Below are 23,296 nucleotides of genomic sequence, written 5' to 3'. Positions count from 1 at the left end.
AGGGCTTACAAACAAAAAATGGGTGTCTGTAACTTTAAAGAACTGGAGCCTTCACACCTTGATGGTGACTGTGCAAGTCTTGACAAGTAAAGCATAATCAGAAACAGCTGAATGTAGCCAACTTGATAAAAATCAAACTGCTCCCTGGAGTAATTACTTGAATTTATGGCCAAAAAGAAGCCTTTTTTCTTTATGAAAACATACTTAACTTGTAAGTAACTCTAAGTAATGTTTTCTGTCATAGGAACCAGCTTAACTTGCAAGCTAAATTGAAACACCGGTGCAGGTGCCATCTTAGTAGACATAGCCACGCTCAGGCAGATTCCCCATTGAAGTGTTCCTTCCTCCGCCCCTCACTCGCATCTCGCTCCTGGGACGAGGACGTGGAGGTGATAAACAGTTACAAACCAGCGCCCGATCTTTGGCGGAGGTTTTCCGATTACGGACACGCTGAACGCCTTAGGTTTTTTCAACCTGCCATTTCTAGCGGTGTCCGAAAACAACCCGCACAGAGCGAGCGGCAGCTCCGTCCTGCCTCCAGCCCTGCGGGAGCGGGACCCGCTGGCACCGCCTCTCTTCCCTCGCACAACCGCTGTCGGAACAGCGGGAGCCCCCATAGAAGCGGGCGGTGCAGCGGGATACCACAGCGGCGGCCAACAGCCACTAACGGCGGCCGCAATAGTGACTGCCTTCCACGGGCAAGGACGGCCGGAACTGCGCTGGAAGGGGTGCCAAGCCTCCCGAGGAGCCTGCTGGGAAAAGCAGTGCTTCATGCTGATCCCTTCCGCCGCCGCCAGTCGCACCGAGCTCCCGCTCTTCCCCTTCAGCGAGCGGAACCACCCCTAGTGCCTCCCACCACAGTGACTACCGGTTGGCTACAGCACCAGCCTTGTGTGGAGTGGCCCATCAGCGGCCCAGGGTGGACTCTAAGAACTATGCCTATGCCTGAGCAGACCCATTCCGAGAGCAGACCAGGCGGCCCCCCCCTCTTTGAGGCAAATGGTTCCTTCCCTCACATATTCCGGCGGAGGCGGAGCGCCGGCGACTCCCGCCCCCTTTTGCCCTCTGGCGCGCGTGCGGAGTAGCGCGGTGCCCCGCTCACGTGTTCCTTCGCGTCCGGCGGTCATGGCTGCGCTGCTGAGCTCCGCCGGGCGCCTGCGGGCGCTCTGCCCGCGCCTCCTGCCCCTCCTCCGCCCGCCCGCTCCCGCCAGGTGAGACCCTGCGCCGCGGGGCTGCACGGCCACCGCCGGCGGGCTGCGGAGGTGGCGGTGGGGCCGGCCGAGGCGGCGGCCCTCGTGCCCAAGGGCGCTGCGGGCTAGGCCGCCGTGCGCGCCTGCAGCGGGTGGTGCATACTTGGAAACCTTCTCCTTCTTCCACCCCGGCCCTGCCGGTGGGAGCGTTGAGGCCCGGCCCGGCTCGGCCCGGTCCGGTGTTCTCTGGCCACGTGTGCGCGGCAGGGTTAGCTCAGGGTCAGAGGCCGCGGGAGCCCTGGTGGGTCTGTGAGGCCGGCCCGTGCCTTCCGCAGCGGAGTCTCGCGGGGCCTGTGTGAAAGCGAAGGGCACTGTGCTCCGGCGGAGGCTGCTGCCGAGGGACCGGCCGTGCGGTGCGAGGGCGGTCGCAGAGGGGCAGAGACCCTCGGGGATGGGTAGTTGTTGACTGGGGTAACCGTAGAGCTGGAATCCGGGCAGCTTACAGTGACCCTCGGGCCCCGCTGGGGCCGTTATCAGGAGGAGTATCTTCATTCCTTTGCCGTAGTTCCGTCTCTTTCATTATGCACTTAGGGTGGGAAGGTCACCTGTGTGCATTCCTGTCGCCGTTTTGACCACGCTAATCTGTGGTTGATGCCTGGCAGGCAGTTTGAAGACACAGTCCTTCCTTCTATTTATTTGTTTGTTCGCTTTGTTTATAATGTTAGTTTTGGGAGGTCTGAGCTTTCCATTCGCAGTGCACCACAGGTACACTTTTGGGATCCTTTTTGTTGTGGTCGCATACCTGTTGGATCATAGAGTCACTGAATACCGGGTTGGAAGGGACCCCAGGGGTCATCCAGTCCAACTTTTTGTAGGCGAAGTATGACCTACAGAGTGTAGAAATGCAAAAAGCTCAGCCCTGAGTACATACGCAAACATGTCATAATTGTACACTGAAATGTACAAAGCACATTTGCACAATGTACAAACACACTGAAATGTACAACATTTCAGTGCCTGTTTTGCAAAGCACTTTGGTTTTAAATCACAGGGGTGATGTTCGCGTTCTGTTAGATAGGGAAGCTTATTGCTTCCGTAATTTTTTCCTGAATTACATGTCCCAAGAAGCAGATGATAGCTGTGTCAAAGAGTTTGGTATCTATTTTTTGTATTTCATGCAGCAAATATGCTATTACAGTTACATGAAGCTTTGTGCAAACTTTTTTTAACATTAGGGGTTATTTCATTGTCAGCAGGTTCTCAGATTGCCTGTGAATGAGAGAAAGGTTTTATGACTTCTGAGCCTTGCTTAGATTAGGTTTTCGATTTCCACCATGTCCAGTTTCAAAGTCTTAAAAGAGGGAGCTGGGAATGGGTTGAGATGCTTTCACTTATGTCAAGTGACTTGCTGTGATTATAATTACATCTGTTAACTGGAAATTTATATAAGGTTAAACAGTTAATTATAAATAATTGCTAAATATAAAAGAGTAGCTAAACAGAAGTTTAGACCTGTTTCTTCCAAGGAGATGAAAGTTTGCTGTATTTTTTCTGGCGCTTGCAAAACCTAGTGAGGCTCCAGTGCAGGTGGTTGGGAAGGGAATATAATGCTTCTGGTGTGTAAAAGTGTCACCTTACAAACTATTCAGATAGCAGCTGGTGTTCCCATTAGCTGAATACGGGAGCACACTTTTCAGCATTATCCAGTGGAAAAAAAACCCTATCACCATGTAGCTTTAATTAGTGCTAGTGACTGAGCTTGGAATTAATCTCTCATTAAATGTCCACATGATGCTATAAACAAAGTTTTGCATAATGTTTGAGAATAAAAAAGCAATAAGTATACATGCTGAGTTTTATGAGCTGACGCACCTTAGTTCAACCAAAGGGAGACAGTTCTTCTGTCCTGTCTTGCTTGTGCCTTCTTACAGGTCTGGTGACCCCTCTTAAGTCGGCATAACTTAATTCCTGGTAGGAAACCAGAACAGTTTTCTGTCATTCTAGAGAGAGAAATATGTTCAAGCACAGCACTTGATGAGTTCCAGAGCTAGTTCAGGAGAAGGGATGGGAACAACCAGCAGTAGAGAACTCATAGAGAGAAGTCTCACCGCGGAAATAAGGAAGCTGTTGCTACCTGTACTTGCTTTAATGCTTATCAAAACCTGTTGATTTTATTCAGTAGTCTGACCAAAATCTCAGGTGAAAGCTAATACAGTTTTCTGCTGGTTTTAGTGGTTGAAGTGTAACAGGTGATTAAATGCTAAAGTTGATGTGAAGGATGGAGTAGACCTGTGCAGGAAGGACCAGGGAACTTGGAAAGGTGTCTACAGTATGGTTGGCAACAGAATCACCTGTTTAGTTAGCTGCAAATCATAAATAAACTTCTCTACTTTGTGGTAATTCAGCTGGGTTTTGTTTTCCTTGACTGGAAGCTTAATTTCTGAGATTAGATTGTTGCAAGAAGTGATATGTACTGAAATTAACATAGGACTTGCTGGAGGGCTAGTAGTGCTTTTTGTCTAGAACTCCGTTTCTGGAAATGCAGTGATAATTTAGTTATAATAGCTGGGGTTTGGTACTTGTCCCCCCTTCTAAAAAATACTTTTTTCTTGCACTAGGTAATACTCTTCTATATCTTCAAGGCTAAGTGGGGTCAAATGTGGGATAGTTTAGTAATAATGCTGGAAACTTTAATTCTTAGGCTAGATTTAGTTAACTGTGTGAGAAGGGCTCTTGTTAGAGAACACACTCACAAGAAAAAGCAGTGGTATTTATTTCATAGCTTTTAGGTTTCATTCTAAACTGTGAATTACATTGAAGCAAGACTGAGTAAAATACCTAAATTTGTGCATTCTTTCTGTCCAGTAATTTCATTCCTAAGAGAATTTTTCATTAAAAATCTTTGTCTTACTGTCACTTTACTGTATGTGTTTAGGCATTCCCATGCACAACTGGTGCTCTAGGACCAAAGTGTAACATTTATGAACTTAAATGGCACACGTGAGTGCACAATCTAATTCCATTTTTTTTACTTTAAATAATTATTCATTATTGTTTCTTTCTACTTAAGCCTTAATTTATGGAAATGGACCTCTTTCGAAGAGTTAGAATGACATACGGATGACACGTAGACTTGGTATACTCACAGTTCAAGTCTTGAGATGGTATTTTGAGCGTGAAATGCAGTCCGCTGCAGTAAGTTCCAGGGAATATTGCTAGAGTTCTAATTGGGATAGTGGGGAAACCCACCCACAGTTTTAAGAGAAAATAGCAAGGAACAATCTAGCATTTTGCAAGAGACCTGGGTAAACGACTCTATGTTTAGGTGTGCTTGGTGTACTTGCTTTAGCACTGAACGTAATAAAGTCAGTTTAGTAACAGTAATGGTTATGGAAAAGTTGCAAATCTGTTAACTTCTTTAGAGATGTGGAACAGCAACCATTCACATTCAGGCAGAGATTTTTATCAAAGCATTGTACTGCTCTGATTACTAATCTGAAATTCTAGATTTAATCCAAAGAAAATGGGTTAGGATAGTAGATATCTGATTGCATTGGACGGTTGAGAAGCATCTCATAGCAAATCGGATCTAAGGCAAATTTCACTTGACTACCCCTAGTATGAAGTACAAAATATGCTGAGATACATGTCATCAGTCTCATGCCATGCAATTATACCAAGATAAACTATGACAGACCAATACAACAGACTTCAGATCTACAACAGGAAGCTTTAGTTGATTTATATGGTACAAAGTATTTGCTGGAACTTTGTCCACAGAAGCTTCACTAAAGGAAAAGGTACTTAAGTTTGCTGCTAGTAGCTGACTGTCAAGTATGCTGTAACAAGCCTCTCAACAAGTGTTCATAGCAGATTTTGAATTAACATCAGAATATTTTTTGATTATTCTACATACACTAGGTGATCATGTTATGGTTTGATGTTAACAGCTTGCTGCTGGTGTTGGGAGGAACAGTACTGGCTCCTTTCTTCCCATGCTGACTACCCTCCTGTTGCTGGCCAACTTGTCCTGCTCTAAATCAGGGTGCTCCTTGGACCTGCCACTGGGCTGATTTCATTTGCTAGACTGCAAGGAAAACATTTTTTGACAGATGGACAGGTGTATTGTATCATTTAAGGATCTGATGAACTCTAGATGCGTGGGACCGCTGGCAGAAGAGAGAACCCTGTGCAATAACTTTGTGGTATTAGATGAATGCAACTGTATTGCTGAACTGTGCTTTTAGATGCTGGGTCCTGAAGTTGACACCTTATTGTCCTCAGAAAGGAGGAGACCAATTACGCTCCAAAGACATAGGTCATGAAGGCGTAGTTGAGGAGGAAAATCTTGCAAGTCTTCTGTCACTTCTTCGGTCTAAGATTCCTACATATGAGCTTAAATGTCAGGTTTCAGGATTGTGGAGCTAAGAGCTTATCCCCAAACAGAAATTGTGCTGTTGCGAAACCTGCTTTCTGCAAGATCCGTGTACTGTTCAGAGGTGTGATTGTTGATAAAGTTGGCAAGAGGATACTAGATACAAAGCTTTTCAAGTTGTCCTTGTAAAAACTGTTGCCTTTTGGTACATTGTGATGTGTTTGTACAAGATTGAAAGACACTGATGGGATGGGTGGAAGAATACCCTTTGAAAGAATCTTTGGGAAAACCATAAGTTAAACCCCCAAATTATTAATGATTTAATGTGGTTCATCTGTTTTTAATTAGCTGCAAACCAGTTGCTTTTGGCTATTCACCTGGGTTGGAGCAATCCCAGGCACAGCTACAGGTTGGGCAAAGAAGAGGTTCAGAGCAGCCCTGTGGAGAAGGGCTTGGGGGTGTTGGTTGATGAGAAAATGAACATGAGCAGGCAGTGTGCGCTTGAACGCCAGCCGTATCCTGGGCTGCATCAAGAGGAGCGTGACCAGCAGGTCGAAGGAGGTGATCCTGCTGCTTTACTCTGCTCTTGTGAGACCTTGATAGGACAAGGGGTAACGGGTTGAAACTTAAACAGGGGAAGTTTAGATTGGATATAAGGAGGAAATTCTTTCCTGTTAGGGTGGTGAGGCACTGGGATGGGTTTCCCAGGGAAGTTGTGAATGCTCCATCCCTGGCAGTGTTCAAGGCCAGGTTGGACGAGGCCTTGGGTGATATGGTTTAGTGTGAGGTGTCCCTGCCCATGGCAGGGGGGTTGGAACTTGATGATCTTAAGGTCCTTTCCAACCCTAACTATGCTATGATTCTGTGATAGTGAAAATATAGAGCTAGATGCTTAATTATGTTACATGAGCAAAATGATGCAAGAAGTGGGCTTTGAATGAAGCGGAGGCATTCAGTAAACTTGCTTTTGATGATACTGAATCAATGCTGTGTTGTAGTGAAGTTTCACAACCTGCACTACTGTTGTAGTTGTGGTATGTATTTTACTGATGGATACAAAATGTCTATGGGCTTCCTAAGAAGTAGCACAAAGCAAAGGTTTTCTGCTTTGCTTGTTGCAAATCACTTGGGCAAAGTTCTTAGGTACTCTCCAGGAAACGTGAGGTTTTTCAGTGTATGTGGAAAAAAGCCATACTTTTTTTTTTCCTCTTTTAGAGTCCTCCTGCATCTCACTGAAACAAGGATACAGTGGCCTGAACACTGTGGCCTTCTTTGTGGGTGACCATAGCTAAGACTGGGGAAATACTGTTACATGAATCAGGCTGTCATTTCAGATGGTATATTTAGTCTTAGATTAGTAAATTTAGCTAATGCTAAGTCTTCAGTGGTTTTATGTACAGTAATTTTAACTATTTTTTCATTATTCTACTATGATCATGGCTTATGGCTTGAGAACTATTTCATACCTTTTGTTTATTTAGTTTGGAAAGAACAAAATATTCAGTACTTGCATTAGAAAAAGCACAGCAGCTACCTTACTATGGCTGTGAAAAAGGGAGGCAAATATCCATACAGTGGCTTGGTAATTCTCTTTTTGAGTGTTTGGAATTAGTCAAGTTTTTTGCCTGGGAGAGCACTGAAACCATCTACTTGAGTTTTGGGGAAGATGGGACACTTTATTCAGACTGGTGTGTAAGATGTGTTCCTTTAGGAAACTGAAGACACTGCCTTTAGTCTGCTCTGGAAATAAGGGAAATGTTTAAGTACTTTATTAGGGCACTGGGATTCTTACCAAACCCTTCAAACAAGTACTGGTTGACTTGGTATAAATTTCCCCATGCACACTTCATCCCTGTGTCAGTTTTTTTTAAGGAGTTTGTCTTCCACTACTTTCCAAATGCTCTAAGATAAACTGGAGGTGAGAACTTACCACTAAATAGCGGGTGGTTGTGTGTGGGATTACAAACATATAATTAGTTAACCTTTCCTGTGTTGCCAAGGTCTACAGTTTTAACCCTCACAGTTGTAGAGACAAAGCTGAGAAAGGTGGAAAGGTGCAGTTATGTAAAAGCTCCATTATCAGAAGGCTACTTGTAATTTTGTGATTGTGGGAGTAGGAGAGAGATTACTTCATAGGGTTTAATATATCCTTTTGAGCTTCTCTGGGTAGGGACAAAGAAACATAGTTCTGAAGCATAGTAAAGAGAAATACGTTGGGGAAGAATCAGATTGATTTAAACAGATCTGAAGTCTGTTGTTTTCCTTCACGTGCATGCAAAAGATGGTGTTTCATGTGGAGAAAATCTTAAAATGCCGTTTAATACATGAAAGTAAATACTTGGCCCTCGTTGCAGCCCTGGGAGAAGTATCAATCATTTTACTGTGTAGCATAGCATTTAATTCTGGAAAAAAAAGTTAATTAAAATAATTGGAGAAACATGACTATGTCATAAGACTATAATCTTAACATCTAGCACCAAGGCATGATCAGAAATACCAAGATCATGCGTGATAAATCCCTCCCCGGTCTTACTTTATAAGCTTCTAAATAAAAAAGTTTGTCATGGTATCCTGTTCTAATACTTTGTTACAATTAATATTACAACAGCTGATATTACCAGTGTGATGCCTGATGGATTAGGTGCAGTTGCTTCTTTACTTGGAAAGTGGAATGGGATAGCTGAGTCTTTTAAACTTGGTTTTTATGAGTAAACGCATCATGACAAGCAGACTGATTCTCTGTGTATTTCATCTGTGTTGCTGCTGTTAGGAGCTGAAGAAAGGAAGTTTTCCTTCTTGCTGCGTGATGCTTCATGTTTAGCAGTGGCTCATTTTCAGCACTACTTTGGTTGCTTTGTAGCCGTCCACTTGTATACCAGCTTATGTTTCTGCATTGTCCAAAATATACAGCTTTGGCCTGTACTGAATTTCCTTTTCGTTCATTTCAGACCATTACATCAAGTAATCAAGATAACACTGAAGTCTGAGGCTCTTGTTCTAAGAATTTGCCACCTTTATGCTGTAATAAGTTTATTAACCCTTTTGTTGTCCAAATTATTAATGAAATCATTGAATGCTCATGGGTTGTACCAGTCTTTTCCCATTTGGGTCAGGATATAGCTTAATTTAGAATCGAACAAAATACATTCCCAATTTTGCAACAAATCCTGATCAGCACAGTTTAACTTGATATATATTTTGTCTGTTTAAAAAAATACCCCACAACTATTTAACCCCTATTTTTCTAACTAAAAGTGCATCGTATCTCCTTGTTCTGATTCCGAGATTGTCAGGTAACATGATGCCAAAAGCCTGTACTTCAGTTCATAATTATTTTTTTAATTATGCTTCTGTTTTTCCCAAAGCTTTCATGAATTTTCAAAGGTAATTCCAAAGGACTGGAGATTGAGTAAGATCCATTAGTGTGTCTTAAATATAACGTATCTTATCATTTCTAGCAAGTACTTAGCTGAGTCTTCCCTATTCTCAGCTATACATTTAGTCATGTAAAATGGTTAAAATTTACAGTATGGTTGCAGTTTTAATTTTTTGAAAGCTAAGCACTATATGATCTTTTTTTTCTATTTTAGGAGGTATATGTATTTTCTAAAATAATCTTTACTATATCGAAAAGCCTTTTTTTTTAAATTCCTCTTGATTGCCTGTTCTTTCTCAACTTCTAAAAATGGAAAGAAGAATTGCACAAGGTTGTTCAAGATTCCTGTTGCACGCTGCTTCGCTTTCATGGGGAGGTTGTGCCATTAGTATCAGTTTTCAGTTTCTGTTGCATTCCTCTGTCCTTCTCTTGATTGCTTGAAATCAAACCTCACACCAGGTCCCTTAATTTATTAAGTTTGCATTTTTTTGGTGTTGTCTTTCTTGTCTTTTTAGAATAGTGAGCTCCCAGCATGTTTACTTCCCCCCCCCCCCCCCATATTCTCCTAAGTTTTGTGTTCTTAGTTGACTGTAGCTTTAAGAACCAAATTCAAGACAGTAGATGCCTGCAACTTCATACCGCTTTTGAAGCCATAGTTGTTTTTAAGTTCTTACTATGGGATTGGCTCAGCTATTACACAGTGCCTTTAATTGTGATAAAAATGTTAATCTACTCAAGTGCTGAACATGTACAGGTGATAACATGCACCCGAGTGATGCTCAGTTTGTTATACCTCAAAGATGTCTCAAAGATATTGTTATATCTCAAAGATGTTGTATCTCGTCTCAAAGATGTTATGTCTCATCTCAGAGATGCTGTATCTCAAGAGAGAGATGCTGTATCTCAAGAGAGAGATGCTGTATCTCAAGAGAGAGATGCTGTATCTCAAGAGAGAGATGTTGTATCTCAAGAGAGAGATGCTGTATCTCAAGAGAGAGATGCTGTATCTCAAGAGAGAGATGCTGTATCTCAAGAGAGAGATGCTGTATCTCAAGAGAGAGATGCTGTATCTCAAGAGAGAGATGCTGTATCTCAAGAGAGAGATGCTGTATCTCAAGAGAGAGATGCTGTATCTCAGAGAGAGATGCTGTATCTCAAGATTGATAATGCCAGTGTAGGTGGATGCCAGTTGGAGTTCCTCAAGTTATTTTATACTCGCTTACTTTTTCTCCCTGTCTAAAACTGGCACTCGGACTCCCATGGTGCCATTTCTTAGTATGTCTGTAATCAGTGTAAATGAAGAGAAACACCAGTATGATGTTTGATGATATCTGGGAGGTGTGTAAATAGGAATGCCCAGTTCTGCTGACCTTTCAGAAGGTTAAGTTAGTGTATGAAAATAACAGTTCATGTAAGATTATAATATTTTACAGTGTGTAACCTTATCAATTGATATAATATACTAAACTGATGTTAGAAATAGCAACTTGCTAAATGTTAAGCAGGGAGAGTTTAGTAACAAATGAAACTTTAGAATCCTCTCATGCTATAAACCAGTGTATGTTGAGCATTCCCATACTATTTTTACCTTCATACTGGGTCTGATGGAGCTATGCAGGTGCTTTAAGATGTTTTTGACTCTGACATGTGGAGAATCTTTCAAAGATGACTTTTTTAGTTCAGGACTTAAGAATTATAGATACCAAAATTGTGTATGGTTAAAGTGTGCTATGTGACACAAGGTAACTCAATAACTTGCAAAATACTATAAAACAATAGCAGATCTTAATCTGGAGCACAGGAATTTTGTCCACTTGTGCTTTGCCTGTTAATGGAAATCAAAGTCTAGATGTCTGTTTTACAAAGGCCTGTGTTGCTGCTTGCTTACAAAGCATTTTTTCCACCCTCACGTGAAGTACTCTGAAAAACTTGAAAGTAGCTTTTTTTAATGGTGTAAGAGTGGATGATACCATTTTATCTGTATCTTTAAGAAAAAATAAACTTGCAATCAGTAGTTTCGTTCTTAGAGCTGTACAATGGCTTGCTCACAGTTGAGAATTACCCTTTATGTATTATTAAAGAGTTGAATTTGTAGACATCTCGTTTGGTTGTTACACCCAAGAGGACTTAATCTTTAGCGTCTTACTTTGTACTGCTGACTTTTCCTAATGATTTCTGTTTTAGGGAAAGTACCCTGTCTGGTTATAGGATGAGGTAGAAGAAGAGGAAAAGGAAGGAAGGAAAGAAAGAATCAGGGAAAAAGATACCCTTGGAAATACTTCTAGTGACAGATGACATTACTAGTAACCAAAATAGTTTAATGGCATTAATCTGCTGAGCTGCTTATCACTAAAAGTGGTGTTTCAGTTTCTTGGTTTTCTTCCTGGTTTCTCTAATTTTAGCCACCTGTTCCTACTCCATTTATTTTTCTGGTTCATTGTGGTGTTTTTTGGACATCACGAGCTGTTTCCACTGCAGTCTAATGGAACGGTAATTGTTAGATTTTGCCAAAGTGGCTGAATTGGTATTGTGCCAGGCTAGTGAGTTAAAATAGCTCAGAAGAGGGGTCTGAATAAAATAGAGGCTAGTGCAATGGAGTGGTTGAGAGCCTGCATCTAGGAGGAGGTATCAATGAGACTGAGGGGATCTCTCCTTTTTTGGCAGGTTTTTTTCTTACTCAGTTCTTTCTTCCTCGTCCTTTCCCTAGTCAACTAAATGCAGATTATTTGCTGGACTCTGAAAAGTTCTTCAGAAAGAAACTTGGGATTGGCCAATGTAAAATTTGCCTGCTTGAAAAAGGTGGTGCCTTTCTCAAGGTAGTGGTAGTGACGGTCGTCATTACTAAAGGATTTTTTTAATGCCTTCAGAAATCAGACATCTTCTGTTTTAACTGTTCTCACAGCCCTATTATGGAACAGATTCTGATTCAGGCTGGTTTTATTTAAAGAATTATGCTCCTAGAACTGATGGACTGCTCAGTTATCAAACCATTCTTTCAAACACAAGGAAACAAGTGGTGTTTGGGCTACTTCCTACTCACAAGAGGCAACCAGATGGTAAACCACCAGTCTGATTTTCCCACCATGATGATATGCACCCACCTTGTGGTTTTTTCTGTCATTTAGCAGATTGCTGCCAATGCTGCTGAAGCTGTGAATTGCCAGAAAGCTTTTTCTCCTCTATTAGACTTCCACTCCTAAGGCCTTAAACTAGCACTATCTTTTGATGAGAAACTAGCCAGCAGATACACCTGTGAAAAAGCTCCAGGGTGGGAATTGGTTTGTAGAGGATGCCAGCTCTCCTCGCTTTTAGGCTGCTGTCTCAACGAAATGTGCAGTCATTACTGCATAAGACTTCTAGCAGCAGGGAATACAACGGCTAGTTGTTTGGGGAGGTTTTTTACTAGTCTAGAAAGTTTCCAGGAATTTAGCTGATGAGGAAGGGCAGCTTCAGAAGTTGCTGAATCTTCTTTTTGCCTCCAGCATGTATAACTTCCTTTGTATAGCGTTCTGGAGGAGCATGGTCTAGAGTTAGTCTGTGAAGTTGTAAGAACAATTGAGAAGAGACTTCCAAAAATGCTTGTGTGTAATGATAATTTTACCTGCACAGGCTGTTCACAATTCTGCTGTGGCAGAAATGCTATTTTTTTATTCTTATGTACATCAACTTGTTCTTTAAAGGAAACAATAAAATGGGCAAGCTTTTATTGTTTAGATAGACATAAGAACACTTTTTCATTATGCTTCTTGTTGACAGACACTATTTTAAAAAGATAAATACTTATCATGGAATGGTTTGGGTTGGAAGGGACCTCTAAGCCCATCCGGTTCCAACCCCCTGCCATCTGCAGGGACACCTTCCACTAGACCAGGTTGCTCCAAGCCCCTGTGTCCAACCTGGCCTTGAACACTGCCAGGGATGGGGCAGCCACAGCTTCTCTGGGCACCCTGTGCCAGGGCATCAGCACCCTCACAGGGAAGAATTTCTTCCTAATGTCTCATCTCAATCTCCCCTCTGTCAGGTTAAAGCCATTCCCCCTTGTCCTGTCCCTACAGGCCCTTGTCAAAAGCTCCCCTCCAGATTTCTTGTCACCCCTTTAGGCACTGGAGCTGCTCTAAGGTGTCCCTGGAGCCTTCTCCAGGCTGAACAAGCCCAGCTCCCTCAGCCTGTCTGCAGAGCAGAGCTGCTCCAGCCCATAGAGCATCTTTGTGGCCTCCCCTGGGCTGGCTCCAGCAGGTCCATATCCTCCTTATGTAAGGACCTGAGTTGGATGCAGTACCCTAGGGAAGTCCAGTGTCGATGTTTGGTTTACATTGCATGATGGCAGCTTCACACCCGTTAATATAAATCCTGACGCATGAGGAATGATCCTGTTGTTCTGTAAGCTGTTGTTGTCTAAAACACTGGGCTCTGTAGTGACTTTTTTAACCGAAAAGTATGATTTGCTGTGCTGTGGAAGAGACGTCTGTGACTGTTCTTGGAGTGATTTTTCAGAAGCATCTGAGATCTTTTGAGAAGCTGTAATGGGACAGTCGGCCTTTAAAGCACTTGGTGATTTAAAAAGTTTATTTTTGTGGGAATGGCATTTGAACCATTTAACTTGAGGTGAATCCAGCTGAAAATCTCAGAGTTGTCACTGTGAGAAAATACAGATGACTATGTATTTTTAAGTAGAAAGACACTGAAATGAATCACCTGTATTTGTTTATATATATCAATGCGGAGTGTTTTTGAGGAACTATTCATCAGCAAGAAGTGCATTATCTGTTTGACATTATGTGCCTGTAGTTGCAAAATGACTCACAGAAGCGTACTCTTTTTGGTTTTGTTTTTATTTAAGCAGAAACACTGTGCACCAAATAAGGTTCCTCACGGTTGCACCTCAGCAGGAGGGAAGTGTTAAAGAAGAACCAGTTTCAGATGTTCCAACCCGGCGGACGTGGCGGTTTGACTGGGCATTCAACAAACTGGATAACTCCGTCAGAAAAACTGGCCGCATCCCTAAAAGTCTCCTACTAAAAGTCTTTGATGAAATCTGCAAAACGGGTAAGTTGCTTCCATTTAAAACCGAAGGAAAGCGAAGTTTAAGGCAGCAATATAACTGTACATCAAACCAAGGAAATTAATTGAAGGAGTTCTCATTTATATTTTGTCTGTACGTGTTATTTAATCTCCTACATACGTTGATGCACAGACTTAAAATGCCTTGGAGATTATTTTGCTTTGAATGCACACATTTACTTTTTCTTTTTGCTTGGTCTGTGATTTTTTTAAGTCTTATAGAACTTCAGCATACTTTTAAGGTGTCTGATTGTACTGCCTTGCTTATTGTAGATTTTTAATCTGGTAATGTTACGCTTTCCTCATATAACTGTTTTGGGCATTCTGTTTTACACAGTGTATTTTTTAAACACCTGTAATAAACCATGCTATCCTTAAGAGGTTATTTGTGTTAAACCGGCACTGTAACAGGGAAATGTCGAGGTGATCCCCAAGTTTCCCCATTCCCAGGTAGCTGTGATACTCAGGACAAGAAAGTTTTATTTTTTAAGTAAACCAAAAATAAGCAGCTGAGGCATTGTTAATTCTGACAGATTCAGTACTTTTTTGGCTAAAGATAGCCAGACTGCATCAATATTTTGAGAGCCAGGTACCACAATTGGTAAGGTTTGGTACCAGTTAAGATTGGTCAGTGGGGATATTTGCTAAATATGCTAAGTACTACTGCTAATATTTATTAGTGATAGCATGTATTGTTTTGTATTAATTTTAAACTTTGCTCTGGACTGCTAATGCCTTATATAGCTGAGATTGTGCTTTTAAGTCTTGTGGTTTACTGTTTAAAAGCTGTCTTCGCTTCATGCTGTCTTTCTTTCAAACTTTCTAGTGTTTTCACTTGGGGTGTTCTTCCTGATTCTGACAGCTTTGTCTTTTTTGGGTATAAGTTTATAATTTGTGGGTGTGGATTGGCAAGAATTTTGCGTCCCTAAGGTTATTTGCAAACCACAGTTCTTTATGATCTTTGGTTAGTTGCACAGGTTTTAGGAATGCGCATTAAGAAAAGAATAACTACTTGCAGTGGTTTCCTTTGGTTGTGTAAGTATAGTTAAAAGTGTAGAACTTCACAAGAGATTTAACTAAGATGCCATAAGAATAAATTGCATATTTCCAGATGAGAAATGCAGTCCTTTGTTATTAATAATGTTGAAAACTAACCTAGCGGAAGTGTGGGAGGTTAGTAACTCTTGATTTCTTAAAAAGACTTGCCTGCCTTTGTATTGTTTTTCCATTTCTAATTGCAACACAAAAAATGCCCAAAGGTGCTTCCTGTATGTGTAGTCGTGCATCTTTCCATAGTCATACTGCCAAACCTTTTCCTGTTTCTTCTGCCTTTCACAGTACTCTGTCACTAGCATAACACTGGTGTTGTGAAACTGGAGATGTGTAGGTGTTTTTGTTGCATGAACCAATCGTATGCAGGGATTAAAAAGTTAAGTCTTAAAAATGTCATAGTCTTAAACTATGCCATAAACTGTGATTTCTCTCGCTACCCCATTATGTCGTGGGAAGTTCAAATCCCCTCTTGCAATTTGAACCTGCCCTCTCTCAGTGTTTTAAATTACTTGTTTTCTTTCCTCATTATTGCTTATTTTTTTCCCCACTATTGTTTGTGTTTCTTCCTGCATGAGTTTACACAATATCAACAACCTTTCTGCTGTAGATTGTGCTCTTGCATGTAGTTTACAATAGTTACGTGGTATCTTAGATTTACTGGTCCTTTTTGGTACCTGAAGATCTAATTCTAGATGATGTATAGCTTTCTGGTGTTGATGGGTTTTTATTTGATTTTGCTGTTATTTTAGAGCTGTTTCTACAGCTCTCTGTAATTAGAAATTACACATACAGCAATCAGCAGCAGCTGGAGATACCTCTACTGGCAGCAGCTTCTGCCTCTGTGCTGAGCTGTACAGAGCTTTGGAGTGTTGGCATGATGATTTAGAAGTAACTTATAAAACGTGAATGATGCTCTTGACTTCAAGTAATATTTATTGGCAGTCTTTGTATTTCAAGTCTGCGTGTACATCTCTGAGATAGAAAACCTTACGCATTTTTTTTGTCATTTATGTTGATGCAAACATTTGTCTTGCTTCTTGTTAAATGAAATTACTTTTGCAATGTAACTTTCTGTTTGACAGGAAACAAACAGGCAATATTTTTTGCCCCCTTCTCCCCTCTTTAACACTATGCTGCTTTCTAAGGGAACTCAATTTTATTTGAAATGGTTGGGTTTGCTTATGAGGATGAGATTGAAAAAAAATTTGTCTCCAGATTGCTGTGTAATCTGTGATACATGTGGCAGCTCTGCCTTACTTTGCCTCAGGAGTAGTAGTGAAGTCCAAGAAAGGCAGATGAATTTATAGTTACTTTTTCAATATTCTGGTGGTAGTGCAGAAGTCGGAAATGATAAATATTCCTGCAGGTTCCTTCACTGTTCTCTAGGTGTGGACTGTCTCATTTATATTGGGCATGAGGAGAAGTGGAAATACAAATTTCAATGTGGAATGTCTCTGAATACCAGTTTTGTGATAGTATGGAAGTGGTAAGAATTATTCTGTGATGTTAGAAATTGATCAGAAAGTTATGTCCCTGTTAGGATAAAATGATCTACAGGACTTCGCTTGGGAAAGTAAAATACCAGATCACCCAAGTTTAGTATTTTGTGTTACATCTTTGAAAATTTCTGCTAAGCAGAGATCATTATTGTACTAAATGGTATGTTTCATTGTGAATCTTTTTCATGATAGTGCATAATAGCATCATCATTGTTTAATCATTTGGGTATCCTGATTTGTAAAATCTTCAATTGTGGAGAAGATGGTATTCTATACAAAATGCTTACATATTTCGGTGGGTCAAATTAGAGTCTTATTTTCTAATATTAAATGCATAATTATTTATAAAGACATTTGTCATTGTGTTCCACTTGCAGGGAGTCCAGGGAGTAACCAGGCCTTGCTTTTGTTGAGAAGTTGTGGTGCTCTTTTACCAGAGTTATTGTCACCTGAAAGAACAGAACTAGCCCATGTGATATGGGACAAGATGAAAGAGCTGGGTAGGTTGGTTTTGTTAGTCCCTCTTCCAAGAACAGCTGTGAGCTTCAGTTACTTTCTTTGTAACAGAAGTCTGAATGTGTTTTAATAATGTTTAAATGTTAGGTTATAATAGCAAATACACATTACCGAATAATCACTAGGTTTTAATATTCAGGTGAGAGACCTATTTCCTATTCTGGGAGTTATACTGACATCTAGGGGTGTTAATAATAAATCTGAAGATTTTTCTTTCTTGTAAGGTGCTTAAAATGGACTTTTGCTTTACTTTTATAATTGTAAGAATGCATTTGACTTTTCTCGATGTCAGATGTTACCTTGTTATCTGGTGGGCTGAATACACCTAGTGCTACCAGCTAGTTTATCAGATGATACTTTAATTATTTATGTATAGATGATGAGTAGGTGAACTGCTTCTTGATAGCAGTGTTAGTGAATCTGTATAATAAATACAGCTGCAGAGACTGAAATAACATGCACACAAGCATTCACGTTACTGTGCTCTTATGTTTCAGCCTTTATAAGCGTGTGTGCTGTTAAATAGATGCCTGGTATTTTAAAGGTGGATAAAAGGAAGCAGTCTCATTGTACATAAAGATCATACAGAATAAAGTTGATATGAAATTAAATACCTGAGAAAGCTATAAAATAATGTTGAATTTAGAGAATCTGCATTCACTGACTGTGGTTGAAATATTTCCTTAGGTGCTGTGTATGATACAAGCCATTATAATGCTTTGCTTAAAGTCTACCTTCAGAATGAGCACAAATTTTCTCCAACTGAATTCTTGGCCAGAATGGAGGGAGCCAATGTGCAGCCCAATCGAGTAAGTACCCCTTTATGATACCTTCATTCTTAATAGTAGTATCCATTTATTGGATAGAAATCATTAACTTGCCCTTTCTGTTTTCTGTAGGTTACATACCAAAGGTTGATTGCTGCTTATTGCAATGAGGGTGACATTGAAGGAGCAAGGTATTCTTTTGTGTTTATGTTTAAAGGGATTTTCACAAAATCTGTATCTTGTATTCCCTACTGTTAATGTTAACACTTGTTTCAGTGTAATTCTTATACATTGAGCAAAGCAAAGAGGGGGTTTAAGTATGTTTTAACCAAGTACTGAAGAGCAGCTTCTTGGAGACAGCAGGAATCTGCACAAGCAAAATAAAAATAAGTGATAGACCAGTGTGATCAAATCAAGTTGTATTCAGGTTGCTCAGAAAATAACTTGCTTTGTCATTTCTAGAGCCAGCGTGAAAAAGCCTAAGGTTATGAAGGCTTACTGCCTAAGTAAGAAAGTGGCTATTGGGAAAGGCATTTGACAACAAAGTGGGCTAAGGAGCAAATAGCAGTAATTCTGGTTGTTGTGTTTGTTATTACGCAGGGCTTCCTGTCTAACATTTTAATCTTGGGAAGTTTACACTGCAACAGTGGGAATGCTGGGCATAAGAAATAAGTAAAAGGAAGATAAAATCTAAAAAAAAGCCCCGAAACAAAACAAAAACCAGCCCCACACTTGTGTCTGTGTATTTCAAAGTGACAAATACAATTCATCTGAAAAAATGAGGATGACCAAATCATGAGCCTGTTATGCAGTGTCCCCAAATGTAATTGCTCAGTGACATCGCGGTTTCATTTCGTTTGGTCATGCAGTACTTGTCCAGCAGAGCAGCAGTATCTCACTAGTTTACCTTTTCAAAGGGAAAAAAAATCTCATCATTCATTGTCTTGTATTTTACAGTCGGATTCTTGGATTTATGAAGAACAAAGATCTTCCAATCACTGAGGCAGTATTCAGTAGCCTTGTGAAAGGTCATGCAAGATCAGGGTAATGTTTAATACCTTTTTGTTTTATTTTTACTACAATATAAAGTGATATGGTACAGAAAAAATTACGTGCCACAGAATAGTGTGATGGTTTTGAAGAATAATATGTAGAAGACTGTCTTTTCAATTTTGAAGCAAAATTAGGCTATTTAACAAAGGAAGTAGATATTTCTTGTCTGAAAATCTTGCATTTCAAGATTAATTACTGTACTTTTGTACTGTTTGAAAAATAAATTTGCTCTGCTTAGTTTGGAACTTTTTCAACTGTAAAGTTGAAAGAGTATTTTAAGTAATACAGTAATTAAAAGATTTGCATTTTCACCTTTCAGGATTCACTCAGTTAAAGTAAGTTTCTCTAAGCTTGTTGCTGTCTGTTTCCAATTCTAATTAATAAGTAATTGTGGAAGTCACAATAAACATTATTATAATTAAATCTACTGAGGGTCTTTCTTGTGAATTCTTTTAGAGATATTAAGAGTGCAGAAAATATCCTTTCAGTGATGAGGATGGCTGGTGTGGAACCAGGTCCAGACACCTATTTATCACTGCTGAATGTGTATGCTGAAAAGGGTGATGCTGATAGCATGAAAAAGGTATTTTAAGTTTGATTTTAATAAACTTGATTGATCTCTTGTTCAGTTTAACTTTGGAATGCTTTCTATCCATGCAGGAGGAATAATACTGAATTTTATAACTTGTTTCTTCCTAGTCTGCAGCAGTTAAACTTTTTTGGTTATCTGAATAGCTGGAAAACTGCAAGCAGTCTCATAGTTTGTGAAAAATAAGTTTCTTTCTATAGTTGCCTTTTACTCTGAGAAGATAGATTTGTCAGTGAGTGATTTAATAATTCAGTCTTTTTTTGAAAAGAGCCAAATAATGCATGTGAGAGATACATATTTATTTATGAAAATAAATAAAAAGTACACCTTGATTATCCTGCTTCCATTGAAGCCACTGAATCTTTCCGCTAATACTGATTTATTGAGAGTTCATACCAATAACTTAGGTATTCATGAAGTACGGATAAGATAATGCTGCCTTACAGCCCTTTGTGTACATGTTTTTTTTTCTGGTTCTCTCTTCTACATTTTTTAAATCGAAGAACTATTTGGAAAGGAATGCAAAAAGAAAATTGGTTTCAGTTTAATAAGTAGTATCAGGAGGAGTGGACCAAATCAAGGAAGAGGATGTGGAAAACATCACACTGTTCTGTGACTTACAAATTATATCTTCATCAACCAGCCTCTTTCCAGACATTAACAAAAGATTGATTAATCATTCTCCCCTTTTCAAAGTAATTTCTTTTTGAAAGTCATCTCACAATGAGTCATCTCAATGAAAGTCATCTGATGCTTTAATATGTATTATTAGATATTAGGGAGAAACTGGTATATCTCCCTTTTACCTGTTTCTTTTTTATAGTCTAAAGGTGTTTTCAAGACCCTCTCTATAGATGTTGTGTATTCTCCCTATGGTATTCCATGTATCTAACCCCATGGTTTTAAAAGAAGGAAAAAAACCACAGCTTTTTGTGATTTTATTTTTTTATTTTTTTTAAATGTATCCTGAATTGGGTCACTTTGGAGTTTATTAATGTTAAATTTATTCTGGTTTACAGACTCTAGAACAGATTGAGAAGACTGAAGGATACCTTATGGACAGGGTTTTGATGCAGGTGATTTTTAGCCTTGCCAAGGCTGGGTATCCTCAGTACATCGAAGATATTAAGGAACGCATAAGATTTGAGAAGGAGTTAATTCCAGGTATGTTCTTAGTTGCTACAACAGCGATTACTAGTCTGGGTGGAGAGGGAAAGCATTTTCCTTTCTTTACCCCAACAATAACTAAAGTTACCGAAAATAGGTAATTTTGTACTTTCCTCTTAAATACTTAGGGAAAATAATACTTTTGCCATTAGTACACTTTAAATCACAGTGTATAAAATTTTCATATAAACCAGTCTTAATTGCTTAAATACAAAAATTAATCAATTTTTTAACCTTATAAAATTCATTAAGATTTTATAGGAAAGCAATTAAGTGTGGAGTCCTTTCCTCAAACACTGTTGTAATTTCTGTTGTGACTGCTCTTTGTGACTAAACACTGAGAATATAGTATTCTTTATCCGCAGTTAAAGTCACTTTTGGATCCCACTATGCGTAATCTGATTGATAGCTGTTAATTATATTTCATCAGTTTTTTCTTTTTTGACATGTCTGCAAATGTGTATCCTTCTGTTATTTAGTATCCTTCTGTCATGCTGCAGTTGTGATGCTTCTGTAATTTTTGGCGTAGTCTTCTAATGGGAAAAGTGAATTTCTTTGATAAATGTAAATCTGGAAAGGGTAGTCTCAAATTGGTTCAATATTTTAAGGTATTCTAATGAAACTTGTTAAACTTTTACTAGCTTTCACTAATTTTAGTGATTTAGTATGAAAATAGTTACATGCACTTAATTTTGTTCTTTCTGTTTTTCAATTGCTAGATGCAATGAACCTGTGTTTGACTTTGATAACTCACGGCTTCGAAGATATAAGTTTCCATATTTTGAAGTCTTTTACCAGTTTCTCACGTGATAATGTGGACCAGGGTAGCTTCTTCTTGCAACATTGCGTAAACAGAGATATGGTATGCAGAATAGTAGTATTTTTTCCCTCATAGGCTAATAACAGTGTATTATGCAACTGTGAAAATGGAAAATGGTAGAGTTTTTTGGTACAGTTCTTAAAGAATAAAAAAAGGATTTTAGTATTTCATATTAATTTGTATAGTAAATAGAAATTCACACAGGAATTATATTTGGCATATGTAATATCTGCTTCCGAATCATTAGAAGAATCTGACATTCTTAACAATTTGAGAAATTGAAAAATTAATAATTACTTTAAATTATTTGCAGCCAATGAACAAGCTGAAGCAGTTTTGTAAGGAGTTACAAGAAGCAAAAATGCACTCGGCACCACTGCCATTTGTTTTGCGTTGCGCTTTGGAGGCCAACAAAGCAGGTATTCTGCTTATTTAATTTTTACTTCTGCTGATTTAAAGTACTTGGTCACTGTTTAATTATCTTGTGAATGTTTTCAGCCTTAGCCATTGACTTGATGAAGACGATGAAAAAGGAAGGCCTGCCACTCAGACCTCACTATTCCTGGCCGCTGCTGGTTAAGTTCCAGAAAGAGAACAATCTTAAAGGTTAGTTATCTGATAAGTGCTCCTCTATCTTTACTGCAAATCTGGTGCACAAATCTTTACTAAACCATTGCTTTGAGATTCAGCAGACTCTTGAAAGTAAACAAAGACCTTGCTGCACGTCTTACTTTGTTGCAAACAATTTTTCCTTCTTAATCGTGTCACATACAGATCTACAAATTTAGAGTCTACTTTTGCATAGAAATATGTGACAGAGTTTTAACTCTTCACATTCTATCTGCCTTCCGCTGCCTTCTTGCTGCTCGTTGCCTTTTATGAAGCTTACTCTTGGAGCAACTGAAATCTGAGAGAAGAATTTAAAAGTAAGGTAATGGTATAATAGCTCTTGTGGACTGCAAACCGAAACCTTTATTCAAGCCAGCTTCTTATTTTTGACCTAATAAGGCAAACGTGAGTTTCATTGCGATCATAAAAACTGCAGGAGAACTTCCATTGCTGAATGTATGAACCTGACCTGACAGCATACTGATTGAAGGACAAAAATGCTCAATCTTTGGGGTTCTTAAGTAGGTTTAAGCATTTAACATACTTTCCCCTGTTACACATGGGGATGTCTACGGGATATGAATAAGAATTGAACAAATATTAAATTTTAGAGTACAGTATCTAATTCTTTGGTTTGCGTTATTGGTAATTCAGAAAGAATGGTATTGTAAAAAGATGCTTTTAACAGAAGTACTTCCCCCTTGGGGAAACAAAAAACTGTCTTTTTCATCTTATCTCACAGTATAATGTGCTTTAGAATGAGATGCAGAGTTGTTAGTGTGACACTGGGTGACAAACAAAATGCACAAACAAAAAAAAAAGTGCTTTTAGCAGACTCTTCATATCGCAATTTTATCTTAAATATACAGTCACATTCCAGTTTGGAAGAAATGCTGAAACAAGTATTCCCTAATTGTTTCTGGCTATAAAAATGTCTCAAGTCTTTTTCAAAAAGCCTTTATGAAAACAGTATTCAGTTTTTATTAACTCCTTAGGCTCTGTTCCTGCTAGACTACTTCTCAAGTTTGTCTTCTCCCAGATTTTCAAATGCTTTAAAGTTCTGTTCTTGAAGAGAATCAAATGCTTGAAAGTTCTGTTCTAGTCAGCATCAAGTGACATTGTTTCAGTTTTGTCCTTTGTGACTGACTTGAAGTCCAACTTCACCAAAAATAAGTAAATTGAAATCAGTCTCATACTTCCCTACTGATAAAACACATTTTC

General features: G+C 39.3%; 1 protein-coding gene across 2 annotated transcripts in view; it reads left to right on the top strand.

Moving 5' to 3' along the window:
• The first annotated feature begins 1,057 nt into the window (after positions 1–1,057).
• Positions 1,058–23,296, top strand: part of LRPPRC (leucine rich pentatricopeptide repeat containing) — a 91,146-nt gene continuing 68,907 nt past the window's right edge. Inside the window, exons 1-11 of one of the 2 annotated variants that reach the window (XM_061475514.1) lie at positions 1,058–1,211; positions 13,785–13,987; positions 16,932–17,054; positions 17,758–17,879; positions 17,970–18,028; positions 18,795–18,881; positions 19,347–19,473; positions 20,499–20,643; positions 21,366–21,508; positions 21,780–21,885; positions 21,965–22,072. In XM_061475514.1, coding sequence (XP_061331498.1) covers positions 1,126–1,211; positions 13,785–13,987; positions 16,932–17,054; positions 17,758–17,879; positions 17,970–18,028; positions 18,795–18,881; positions 19,347–19,473; positions 20,499–20,643; positions 21,366–21,508; positions 21,780–21,885; positions 21,965–22,072 — 1,309 coding nt within the window. In that variant the 5' untranslated portion in view covers positions 1,058–1,125. Of the gene's footprint in view, positions 1,212–13,781; positions 13,988–16,931; positions 17,055–17,757; positions 17,880–17,969; positions 18,029–18,794; positions 18,882–19,346; positions 19,474–20,498; positions 20,644–21,365; positions 21,509–21,779; positions 21,886–21,964; positions 22,073–23,296 lie in introns of both variants that reach the window. The other variant, XM_061475513.1, reaches the window with a different exon arrangement.

The sequence above is a fragment of the Pezoporus flaviventris genome, unplaced genomic scaffold (assembly GCF_033815535.1).
Source record: "Pezoporus flaviventris isolate CSIRO_AGI_PZ_B2104156 unplaced genomic scaffold, CSIRO_AGI_Pfla_v1 ptg000083l, whole genome shotgun sequence".
Classification (NCBI taxonomy): Eukaryota; Metazoa; Chordata; class Aves; order Psittaciformes; family Psittacidae; genus Pezoporus; species Pezoporus flaviventris.
The sequence above is the reverse complement of the archived record's forward strand: the minus strand, read 5'-3'. Positions and strand labels throughout refer to the sequence as shown.